Below are 12,730 nucleotides of genomic sequence, written 5' to 3'. Positions count from 1 at the left end.
GAGAGATGATCCTTCAGGGTTCCTGCTTCATGGAAGAGCCTGTCGGACATTCTGCAGGACACAGAAGAAAGTGACTAACAAACTGCTAATACAGGCAGAACTGTCTTTGAAATTTCCTGCTTCGTGGGAAATCTGCTAAATACTATGAGCCTGTGGGCTGAAGATGGATGCCCCAGTGATACAGAAGAACTTTGGGTGACTTCGTCCAGGCAGCGAGATGTCTCTGTCAACTCTACAGTTTTGGAAGTTGCTTACAACGCACTTTCTGTTTACCTAGGTAATATTATATCCTTAATGGACTTGAAGAATAGATAGTTATAATTATAGTTTTCCTTAGTTATAAAAGACAAAGTAGATATAAATATTGTAACTGTAATTCTTGCTTGATAACTGTTTGTTATGCATAATTTTACTATGTTAAAGTTAAAACCTTCCTTTTTATTTAAACAGAAAAGGGGAAATGGTATGGGAAATCCTTCTGTCTATGTGTTGCTTTTATTGGTTAATGAATAAAGAAACTGCTTTGGCCTATAGCAAGGCAGAACTTAGCTAGGTAAGGAAAACTAAACTGAATGCTGGGAGAAAAAAAGCCAGAGTTTGGAGAAGCATGAAGCTGCCACCAGAGACAGACATGCCGAAACTTTGCTGGTAAGGCAAAGTCACATAGCAATACACAGACTAATGGAAATGGGTTAGATTAGGATATAAAAGTTAGCCAAAAATATACTTAAGCTATTGGCCAAACAGTATTGCAAATTATGTGGTTTCTGGGTGATTATTTCGGGAGTCTGGGTGGCTGGGAAACAAATAAGCAGCTTCAATACAGCAAAGCCTGATGCTCAGGATCTCACATGTAAGCAGAGACTTTACCTCTTCACTCAGGATCGTGTCTTCACAGCCTGGTGCTTACACTCAGACTCCTAGTGTTTCTTCCCAGATGATCATCTGTGACTCCAGGTGCTTGTGTTTTAACGGATCTTCATTCCATAGTCCTGAGACTGTCCCTGTGGACCTGGGTCATTGTCTCAGCACAGTAGACCCCTTCTCCATGGGAAGAGACCCCTGTGGAGACCAAATACAGCAGGGCACTGACCCTGTCTACACTCCGCGTTTCCCTATGTGCACACACTTCCATGGTACAGTTGCTTTAGGGAATAAACCACAGTAAGTAAGAGTTAAGAGTAACTAAATATAAAGCAGAATAAAATGATAGTGTGGTAGAAGTTACATAACATGTGGTCATGTGTGTGTGTGTGTGTGTGTGTGTGTGTGTTTCTCTCCCCCCCCCCCGACCTTCGCTCTCACTTTATGAGCTGATGAGATGAGGGAGATGAACGTCACAGGCTTGTAGGACACTGGACCTGATAACAGTTGACTTCTGAGTTCCTCAGTCCTGTGCAGTGTGGGCAGAGGGTGATTCTCACGACACAGTAAACACTGAATATTCTAGGATGCATATGGTTCAGTAGTGTGGAAAAAAATTAAATTTATTAATTTTTTTCTTTCTCTGGATTTTTTACTTGATGTCTTCAAATCGCAGCCACACACAACTGAAGTAGAAAGTGAAAGCAGAGGTGAGCAGGGCCTCCTTCCTGCAGGGAGAGTCACATATGACACAGTGTGTCGAAAGTGCTTAATCAGAGCTGTAAAATCTCCAGTCACCTCCGATGCAGGTGTCCACAGCAGCCCCGCACCCTCCAGGACTCCAACAGCACCTGTTTCCGGGAACATTCATACTGAGTGCTGTATTTTACCTGGAATCTTCATGCTCCCAGGTTTCATCCTGACTAACCTGAGGAGCAGGTGGCCTTAGGCGGCTCAGAGACACCATGACACAGAGCGCTCCATCCCGCAGCACAGGGCTCAGGCAAAGTCTTAGTCCCCAGGAGGGTGAGGTCTGGGTGGGGAAGCCCAGGGCTGGGGATTCCCCTGTCCCCAGTTTCACTTCTCCAGCTCCTAACCTGGGTCAGGTCCTTCTGTCCGGACACTGATGTCAACTTGGCGGTTCTCACCCCCATTGGGTGACGAGAACCCGGGGAACCAACCAGCATCGCCGCGGTCACCGGTTATAAAGTCCACGCAGACCGCAGAACTCAGAGTCGCCGCAGATCTGAGATGGGGGCGCTGGCGCCGCGCACGCTGCTCCTGCTGCTGGCGGCCGCCCTGGCCCCGACCCAGACCCGCGCGGGTGAGTGCGGGGTCTGGAGGGAAACGGGCTCCGCGGGGAGGGCGGGGGCGGCCCCGGGGAAGCCGCGTCCCCGCGTGGCCCAGCCGGACTCTCCCGCCCCTTCTCCACCCGCGTCCCGAACTCCGCGCCCTGCTCCCCTCCTGGCCCGCGCTCCTGCCCGGGGTCCCGGGAGCAGGGTCGGGGTCTCACCGCGCGCCACCCCCAGGCTCGCACTCGCTGCTGTATTTCCTCACCACTGTGTCCCGGCCCAGCCTCGGGGAACCCCGGTTTATCGCCGTCGGCTACGTGGACGACACGGAGTTCGTGCGCTACGACAGCGACGCGAAGACTCCGAGGATGGAGCCGCGGGCGCCGTGGGTGGAGCAGGAGGGGCCGGAGTATTGGGAGAGGGAGACACAGATCGCCAAGATCACCGAGCAGAATTACCGAGTGAACCTGAAGACCCTGCTCCGCTACTACAACCAGAGCCAGGGAGGTGAGTGACCGCGGTCGGAGGTCACGACCCCTCCACGTCCCCACGCAGGGGCCGGAGTCGCCCCGGGTACCAGGTCCGAGGTTCGGGAGCAGAGCGGGGACCGGACCCGGTTTTCCTTTCGGTTCAGAGTCCGCGGGTGGGCGGGGCCGCGGGTGACCCCGGGGCTGAACAGGTGGACGGGGCTGACCGAGGGGTCCCCCAGGTTCTCACACGTACCAGGATATGTATGGCTGTGAGGTGGGGTCGGACGGGCGCCTCCTCCGCGGGTACCGTCAGGACGCCTACGATGGCCGCGATTACATCGCCCTGAACGAGGACCTGAAGACGTGGGGGGCGGCGGACACGGCAGCACAGATCACCCAGCGCAAGTGGGAGCGGGATGGTGCTGCAGAGAGACTGAAGGCCTACCTGGAGGACACGTGTGTGCAGTGGCTGCGCAGATACCTGGAGAACGGGAAGGATGCACTGCTGCGCACAGGTGCGGGGGCCCGCGGGCAACTCCTCCCTCTGCCCTCGGGCTGGGCTCAGTCCTGAGGAAGAGGAAACCCTCACTGGGGTCATGCCCCTGTCTCTGAGGGCAGACAGAGTCCCTGAGTCTCCTGATCCAGCATGGCAGGGACTGCACTGACCTCCCAGGGCTCAGCCTTCTCCCTGGACAGTTCCACATCTGTCTCAGGAGGGAGGAGAGAGGATCCCGACATCACCAACAGTGGCTCCTTCAGTCTGCAGCCTCTGTCAGCCATGGCCTCTCCCAGGCCGGGTTCTCTGCCCACACCCAGTGTCTGTGGACACTGAGTCCTGTTTTGTCATCTGAGTGTGTCAGCCTTACACACCAGGACCGGAGTCTCCTTTTACCTGATGGGAGACATGGACTCTCCTACCCTAGGCTGCTTCCCCCAGTCTCTAGAACTTTCCAAAGAATACATTCTCCCAGATTCCTGTGTGTGAGGTTTGCATCCTTCCCACACCCCAATTCTATCGCTTCCTGCAATAGTCACATAAGAACATATGGGATGCCCTGGAAAAATACTAAATTTTGGGATTTTTTTTTCTTCTTTTTTCTTTCTTTTATTTTCTTTTCTGCCTCTCTTGCTCTTTTCCTTCTTGTCATTTTGCTTTATGTAAGTTTTTCTTCCTCCTTGGGGTGGTATTCCTTCTCTCCCTCCCCTGTGTTATCTTGTATATATATCAGTCTCCACAGGTACCATGGGGACTCACACTCTGGATAATTAGACAAATTAAATCAGTGTTCCCTTTAATAAGAAAGATTCCTGGGAGTTTATTTTCTGCCAGAAATAACTATCCAGAGCCCCCTGTACTCCCTCTGACCCAACAAGTTACAATGTTGCCCTAGTGAATTAGGAACTAAACTTCCTCAGAGACAGGGTTTTCTGCACCTCAAGGACTGGAGTGAAAGGGAAGATCCACACACCCTGTGAGCACCGCTGTGTCCCAGTGAGTGCTGCACTGGGCTCCACAGCACACTTCAGGGATCCTGGGTGACAATACCTGGTATGTTGTCTCCCAGAGGCAGGGGTTAGGAAGTCATTTTCTCTGGCTGAGTGTCACAGGTTCACCACAATTGTTCCACACAGTTTGGTGATGGCTGTTCACTTGGATTCACAGTTAAACTGGTCAGCAAGATGGCCACAGTGCTTGTTCCCCAATGGTGGCAGCAGGAGTTGGTGGCACCCTTCATGTAGCCCTGTCACCTTAATTTCTTATTCCTGTAGGAGTTTAATTACAAAATAAATCAATTATTTTCCATTCCTTCATCCTTTTACTACCTAACTTATGCTATAGAACATCACATAAGGAAGACCATGCTGACCTGCTGGATCATGTGGATTCCCTCTTAGTTTCTGGGTTCCCCAGGAAACTGTGCAGTTCTGTGATGAGGGGATCAGGTCTACCTGCAGGTCACTAGTGTGATGACAGAAGTGTTCAAACAGACACACAGTTCACCGTCATCATTCATTTAACTTTTTTTTGCACATATCAGTTTATCTTGTTAATTGTGAGATTTCTTTTTTTTTTTTTTGAAATTGTGAGATTTCTTAAATCTTCCACACAGATCCCCCAAAGGCACACGTGACCCATCATCCTGGACCTAAAGGTGATGTCACCCTGAGGTGCTGGGCCCTGGGCTTCTACCCTGCCTTTATCGACCTGACCTGGAAAAAGGAGGAGGAGGAACAAACTCAGGACATGGAGCTGGTGGAGACCAGACCTTCTGGGGATGGAACCTTCCAGAAGTGGGCATCTCTGGTGGTGCCTTCTGGAGAAGAGCACAAATACACATGCCGTTTGTACCATGAGGGGCTGTCTGAGCCACTCACCCTAAGATGGGGTAAGGAGGGAGTGGGTGCAGAGCTGGGGTCAGGGAAAGCTGGAGCCTTCTGCAGACCCTGAGCAGGGTCAGGACTGACAGCTGGGGTCATGACCCTCACCTTCCCTTCCTGTCCTTCCCTTCCCAGAGCCTCCTCAGTCCACGGCCCCCACCATTGGAGTGACTGCAGGTCTGGTTCTCCTTGGAGCTGTGGTCATTGGAACAGTGGTGGCTGTGGTCATTAAGAGGAGGAGAAACACAGGTAGGAAAGGGTGGGGTCTGAGTTCTCTCTCTGCCCCTTTTAAAAGAATCTCTGCCTCATTAAAGGGAAACACATCCACACCCCTCATTGCTGCTGTCTCTAATCTGGGTCTGCTGTCAGTTCTGGAAACTTCCAAGGGTCGGGGACTTCCCTGGTCTCTCACAGCTTTTCTTCTCACAGGTGGAAAAGGAGGCAACTATGCTCCAGCTCTAGGTAAGAGTGGTGGGCAGGATTGTCCCTGAGGCCTGTGGGGTGAAGCTGGCATATTTGGGGAGTTCTGGCAATACATAATAGCTCTTCCAGCAAATCTTCTAGGGACCAAATTTTTACCTTCCCATGAATACATATATTTTTACCCCAGGCAGGGACAGTGACCAGAGCTCTGATGTGTCTCTCCCAGACTGTAAAGGTGAAACTCTGGGACCTGACTTGGGGAGGGGTAGAGTGGACATGATTGGGTTTCAGGAACTCCCAGAATCACCTTTGAGTGTGTGGTGGGTTGTTGGGATGTTGTCTTCACAGTGATTGTTCATGACTCTTGTTCTGTAGCATGAAGACAGCTGCCTGGTGTGGATGGAGTGACAGACGATGTGTTCAGGTCTCTCCTGTGACATCCAGAGCCCCTCAGTTCACTCTCAGCAATAGTGTCTGATGTTCCCTGTGATCCTATGTGCTCAATGTGAAGAACTGGGGAGCCCAGCGCACCCTGCACACCTGTCCCTGTCCCTGCACTGCCCTGTTCCTTTCCACAGCCAACCTTCCTGTTCCTGCAGACAGGAGGGGACATCTCCATCCTGTCTCTTCCGTGCTGTCCTGAGCTCCAACAGTGACTTCCCCACTGAAAATAAGAATCTGAATGTGAACTTGATTGTTAATGTCCTTGATCTCAAAGTTTGATTGGTGGTAAAATAAAGGATTGAGATAGAGTTTATGGAGGAAATAAATGGCAGCGTGGAGAACCTCCCAGAATCTGTGTTCACTGTGCTGTGTGCATCTGGTGGGACGGGATGAGGCTGTGGGAGCTGAGTGAGAACAGGGCTGTGCCCAGGTGGAGCTCAGTTTGTTGTTGGCATTGACACGGTCACTCCTCATCTCTGTCCCCTTCTGGCTCTGTTCTCTTCATCACTTAGAACCACAAGCTGACATCTGTGATTACAGGGACACTAGGATGGCTAGAGCCTTGTCTTGTCCCCAGGATTATGAGTTGCCAGAGCTGTTGTCTTAGCTGTGACTCTGTCCCCTGTCTTCAGTGTTGATTTCTTGTCTTTTTAGTTAGTATGGAGGACTAGGCCTGTTCTTGTTCCTGTGAGTGGTGCCTGCCTCATTATCCTGTGGGGTCTCTGAGTGACAGCATTAAGAGGTGTTTTCCATCCTTGTCCCCTCAAGGCCCAACTAGGCCCCTGTGCTTAGGAGACTGTGGGATGAGAACATAAGCTTCAGTCTCCTGAGCTCCTGCCTCTCTTCAGGCCCCTCCCTGGTGGCTCTCTCCTTTCTCATCTATCAGAATCTAACCCGGGTTGTAAGATGGGCAGAGAGGAGGGATCCACAGGGTCTGATTTCAGATCTGTCCTGTGTTCTGCCCAAGGTCCCCTCTCCCTCTCTGCCTCTGGGAATCCTCGTGCTGCCTCCAGTGGAGACTCAAGGATTTACAGGCTGAGTCTACTTTAGATTTATGTTTATTAAAAAAACATGATTCAGGGACTGAAGCGATGACTCAGGGCTTGAGAGCACTTGCTGCTCTTGCAGAGGACCCAGGTTCAGATCCCAGCACCCATCTGATGGCTCATAACCATTCATAACTCCTGTTCCCTCTGGACACCATGGAGATTCATGGTGCAAACACTACTAGCAAAAAAAAAACTCATAGATGCAAAATTCATAAATTAAAATAAAATTGTGGGGAATGCTGGAGATGGAAATTTCTTCATTCCCTGCTCCAGGTTCCGGCCTCTGCAGTTTTCTCTTCTAGCTTTGTGACGTCCAGTCAGGAGCTCCAGTAGCCCTAGCAGAGATGTCTGATGACCAAGGAGGTGATCATCTCTGTCATGGGGCTGCCATCTCTGTCTTGTGAGGGATGATGGGTCCCAGTGTTCACCACAGATAACATTCATACACAATAAGTATATGAGGAATGAAGAAAAATTAAAAATGAAATATAAGATTGCTTGTCAAAGAAGAGAGATGAAGGGGAAATGGTAGGACTTTATGAGGGAAAAGGTCAGTTGACTGTGACCTCAGTGTGAGGGGACCTGGGGCTGCACGTGACACCCCAGCACTTGGCCTGAGGTTGATGGAGGTGGGTCATCTGTCTATCCGTTGCTTTTATTGATTAATTAATAAAGAAAATGCTTGGCCTTTGATAGGACAGCAGCTTAGATAGGCGGAGTAGACAGAACTGAATGCTGGGAAGAAGAAGGCAGTGAGACAGTCACCATGATTCTCCTCTTTGACACAGACGCAGGTTAAGATCCTTCCTGGTAAGCTACCACTTTGTGGTGCTACACAGATTATTGGAAATGGGTTAATTGAGATGTGAGAATTAGCCAATAAAAGGCTGGAACTAATGGGCCAGGCAGTGTTTAAAAGAATGCAGTTTCCGTTTAATTATTTCAAGTGTAAAGCTAGCCGGTGGCCAGGAGTCGGGACGGCAGGAACGCAGCCCTATATGAGGTTGCATTAACAAAGGGAGCTTCTGTAGAACAGGGAGGTGACTGTGAATTTTCCTCTGGACTGAAACTTCCCTGCTGGAGCCAGGAGGAGCTGATGAGACTCAGGAAACACAAGAAGCTACAGGTTGACGGAGCTGACACAATGTAGCGCTTCCCTCTCAGGGTTAAACCAGCTGCAGTTCCTGAGGGAGAGGAGACTGTGGAGTGGAGCTGCTGGGAGCTGTGCAGGGGACTGCAGTGGTGCAGCTGTGTGAGCGGACATGCGCACTCGGGTGGCTGTCAGTGGTTATCCCCAACTCACCCAGGCTCCTGTGAGGGACCAGTGAGCTCAGGGCTCACCGAGCTGACTGTGGATGGATGTTTTCCTTGGTCTGCTGTCACTGTCTCCGTCTGGGGAGGAGGAAATCTGCTCCTCAACCAGGGGGACACAGCTATGTTAATTGTTTATGTAAATTGTTCTATCATTAATAAATCTCAGAAGTCAGATATTGGGGTAAAACCTGATAGGTCAAGAAAGCAACAGAAGAAAAACCAGCTGACTCTCTCTCTCCATGCTTCCCACATTGATATCCCCATGAATATTTATAGGCTCTGCCCTGCTCTTTTCTCTGCCTCTCTATCATATTGTATCCTGGATCCTCCAAAACCTCTATGGCTAATTCCAGACAGCTGGTTGTTGACTGCGCACCCTGACTCAAGGATAACTTTATTAACAGTCTTGAGTTTCACAGTACAATCACATATCCCTCGACATTTCCCCGTTGTCTAAATAAATAAAAAGGAAAAGTTTTAACTCTAACATAGTAAAACTATGTACAATAAGAACAATTATCAGGGCCTCCGCCGTCGTGCCTGCAGCTTGGCGGAGGGCCAGGCCTGCACTCTCTCCGCCATCCTCCCCACCTCAGGTTGCTGGCTACACTGGTTTTGCAGCCCGGTACCCGGCGTGATTGTCAACCCATTGTACGATGCCCCTGAAAAAGGGAGGAGATGGAATTAAACCACCCCCAATCATTGGAAGATTTGGCACCTCACTGAAAATTGGTATTGTTTGATTGCCAAATGTTGGGAAGTCCACCTTCTTCAATGTACTAACCAATAGTCAAGCTTCCACAGAGAACTTCCCCTTCTGCACTATCGATCCTAATGAGAGCAGGGTGCCTGTGCCGGATGAGAGGTTTGACTTCCTCTGCCAGTATCACAAGCCAGCAAGCAAGATTCCTGCTTTCCTAAATGTAGTGGATATTGCTGGCCTTGTGAAAGGAGCTCCCAATGGGCACGGCTTGGGGAATGCCTTTTTATCTCATATTAGTGCCTGTGATGGGATCTTTCATCTAACACGTGCTTTTGAAGATGATGATATCACGCATGTTGAAGGAAGTGTAGATCCCATTCGAGATATAGAAATAATTCATGAAGAGCTTCAGCTGAAAGATGAGGAAATGATTGGGCCCATTATAGATAAACTAGAGAAGGTGGCTGTGCGAGGAGAAGATAAGAAACTAAAGCCTGAATATGATATAATGTGCAAAGTCAAATCCTGGGTTATAGATCAAAAGAAACCTGTACGCTTCTATCATGATTGGAATGACAAGGAGATTGAAGTGTTGAATAAGCACTTATTTTTTACCTCAAAGCCAATGGTCTACTTGGTTAATCTTTCTGAAAAAGACTATATAAGAAAGAAAAACAAATGGTTGATAAAAATTAAAGACTGGGTGGACAAGTCTGACCCAGGTGCCTTGGTCATTCCTTTCAGTGGGGCCTTGGAACTCAAGTTGCAAGAATTGAGTGCCGAGGAGAGACAGAAGTATCTGGAAGCGAACATGACACAAAGCGCTCGGCCAAAGATCATTGAGGCTGGGTTTGCAGCACTCCAGCTAGAATACTTTTTCACTGCAGGCCCAGACAAAGTGCGTGCGTGGACCATCAGGAAAGGAACGAAGGCTCCTCAGGCTGCAGGAAAGATTCACACAGATTTTGAAAAGGGCTTCATTATGGCTGAAGTAATGAAGTATGAGGACTTTAAGGAGGAGGGGTCTGAGAACGCAGCCAAGGCTGCTGGAAAATACAGGTAACAAGGCAGAAATTAAATTGTTGAAGATGGAGATATTATCTTCTTCAAATTTAATACACCTCAGCAACCAAAAAAGAAATAAATTTTAGTTATTGCTCAGATAAACATACAACTTCTAAAATGCATATATTGGGCTTGGGGATTTTGTTTTTTAAATTAAAGTTTCTGAAATGTAAAGTGACAAAGTTAGGAGTGGGAATCTTCTACAAACAAATTATTTTTATTTGTTTTTAAATTATAAAATACTGCGTACCCTCAATGAAATGCAAATTGCTAAGCGTGAACAGCTTTGCTTCTCACGTGATTAAGACCCTACTTCAAACTGTAGAAGTTTTTCAAGAACCATATTACTCTCCTGATACTTCATTAATCTCCATCATGTATGCCAAGCCTGACACATTTGACAGTGAAGACAATGTGGATTGCTCCTTTTTGAATCTACAGATAATGCATGTTTTACAGTACTCCAGATGTGTACACTCAATAAAACATTTGACAAAAAGAACAATTACCAGGTAGGAATTACATTTACAGGTGGTAGTGGTGGTGCACACCTTTAATCCCAGCACTCAGGAGGCAGAGGCAGACAGATCTCTGTGAGTTTGAGGCCAGCCTGGTCTACAGAGTAAGTTCTAGGGCAGGCTCCAAAACTACAGAGAAACCCTGTCTCAAAACAAAACAAAAAACAAAAAGCAAACAGAATTACATTTAAATGTCCAATCCATTTGTATTTGAAAAATTCTGAGAAATTACTCTATTATCTATGATACCTTAAAGTTTTACACATAAACCACTTTCTAATATAACTTCTGTTACTATCCTAAAACTATCTTTTAAGACCTTAGACATTTCTAAGATAACTATCTCAAGCTCATGTGTCTCTCAACCTTATAAACTTTGCATCTCTTTTCTAAGTTTCTTTTCTGAATTTGGTAACAAAGAAAATGGTTTAACTATCTAATTTTCAACCCCATTAGAGACATGAAAAGAATACATATTGCCTGAATATGCAGGAAGTGTGGCACAAACAACTTCCTTTGCTTTTGTTTTGTTTTTTGAGACAGGGCTGCTCTGTGTAACAGCCCTGGCTGTCCTGGAACTCACTTTGTAGACCAGGCTGGCCTTGAACTCCCGTCCCACAGCAGGTGACTCTTCTGACGTGAGACAGAGATTTGGATTTCCCTTTAACAAGCCTGCTTGGGTTTAGAGAAGAAGAGAGACACACTCCAACTCAAAAGACAGCTTTAATTTTTTAATTGAATTGGGACTACAAAAACACCATTTGCCTTATATGTCTGTAGAGAACATAAACACAACATTTGGGAAGATTTATGAGAATTTGTTCTACTGGGTTTGTGCTATCCCATCAGGTCAATTACTCTCTCCCCTGAGGATTCATCCTTCTTCTTCAGATGTCTCATCTGTCCAGTGATCTTCAGATTCCTTAATTGGATTCTTGCTTTTATTCTCCTGGAAAGAAAAACCAAAACCTTTCCCCAACCCTAACTTCAGGGAGTTCCCATTTTTGGCAGGTTTTGTCTGATCAAATGGAAGGTATTAGTCAGTCTTATAAGTCAGTTTAGACCCAATGACCACGATGTTTGATGAACTATCACCTCTCATACTCAAGAGGTTTCTCCTGCTCAAATCAAAACTTTGTCCTTCTTGATGGAATCCACAGCTTTCTTCCCCTGTGGAAACAAACGCAGAACCCCTTCCCCAACCTAACACACACCCTGGTTTCCATTCTGAGGTCAACTCATCTTTATTCAGGCTGACTTAACTTGGCAGTTGTTTCTATCACCCACTGTCTCTCCACAGCTGACATCACTTCCTCATTAGCATTTAAAATGTTACAGTTAACAGAGCATTGTGTGATCTGTCTCTGGTGTCTTATTACTCCTTTCTCTTTATTAAGCATAGCTCTTAAAGTGTGATTAGACCTTTCTATATCTGTTTGTCCTGTAGGGTTGTGTGGTACACCTGTAAAATGCTTTATGTTATAATATGGAAAAACCTGTTTTATTTTACTGGAGACATCTGCTGATGCGTTGTCTGTCTTAATTTGTGCAGATATCCTCATGATGTAAGTGTGTAATTACAGAACCAGCCTTGTCAGAACCCAGACCAGTTGCCCATGTCAACCCTGAATATGTATATGATATGGTGCACATGCTGCCATTTTCCAAACCTTGCAAAATGAAACACAACCATTTGCTGAAATTCATTTCTTTGGGTGCCTTTTGGGTTATTTCCTGCAGGTAATGGAGTTTGGTTATACAAAGAACATGTAGGACCTTTCCTTATAATTCCCTTGGCTTGTTGCCAAGTGACAGAAAAAACCTTATTAAACATTTTCTGGTAACATGGTGTTTTTATGAAATTCTGAGGCTTCTAGCACATTCCCTGTTAACTGCTGATCAGTTTCATCATTACCTGTGCTAGAGGTCCTGGTAGACTCTTATGGGATCTGATGTGTGTTACATACAAGGGATGATTTCATATCTGATTACTTGTTGTAACTGAATAAATAGCAAAGATAATTCTGAATCATCTGGAATAAACTCAGTGGTTTCAATGTGTAAAATAACTCTTTTTTGCATATTGAGAATTAGTAACTATATTAAGAGATTCAGGAAAATCTCATAATACCATAAGATTGGCGTACCGCTCTGACTATTTAACTGAATCACAAGGGCTGTGAGAAATGCCTTTCCTGATTTATTTGCA

The 12,730-nt window shown here is 47.0% G+C and overlaps 1 protein-coding gene and 1 pseudogene across 2 annotated transcripts; both read left to right on the top strand.

The window, feature by feature from the left end:
- Positions 1-2,115: 2,115 nt before the first annotated feature.
- LOC121435277 (RT1 class I histocompatibility antigen, AA alpha chain-like) lies at positions 2,116-6,066 on the top strand. Of its 2 annotated transcripts, none has more exons than XM_041634504.1 (8): positions 2,116-2,188; positions 2,394-2,663; positions 2,866-3,141; positions 4,738-5,013; positions 5,141-5,254; positions 5,435-5,473; positions 5,616-5,663; positions 5,804-6,066. In XM_041634504.1, exons 1-8 carry the CDS (start codon positions 2,116-2,118, stop codon positions 5,806-5,808), a joined length of 1,101 nt encoding a protein of 366 aa, XP_041490438.1. In that variant the 3' UTR covers positions 5,809-6,066. The 2 variants fall into 2 exon arrangements, with proteins under 2 accessions (XP_041490438.1, XP_041490437.1); XM_041634503.1 differs by having other exon boundaries at positions 5,435-5,467; positions 5,777-5,808.
- Positions 6,067-8,891: 2,825 nt separating this feature from the next.
- LOC121435268 lies at positions 8,892-10,118 on the top strand (annotated as a pseudogene).
- The last annotated feature ends 2,612 nt before the right edge of the window (positions 10,119-12,730 follow it).

The sequence above is a fragment of the Microtus oregoni genome, unplaced genomic scaffold (assembly GCF_018167655.1).
Source record: "Microtus oregoni isolate MIOR12 unplaced genomic scaffold, Mior012 000046F_ref0000063, whole genome shotgun sequence".
Classification (NCBI taxonomy): domain Eukaryota; kingdom Metazoa; phylum Chordata; class Mammalia; order Rodentia; family Cricetidae; genus Microtus; species Microtus oregoni.
Note: the sequence above shows the minus strand (reverse complement) of the source record. Positions and strands in the feature narration are given on the sequence as shown.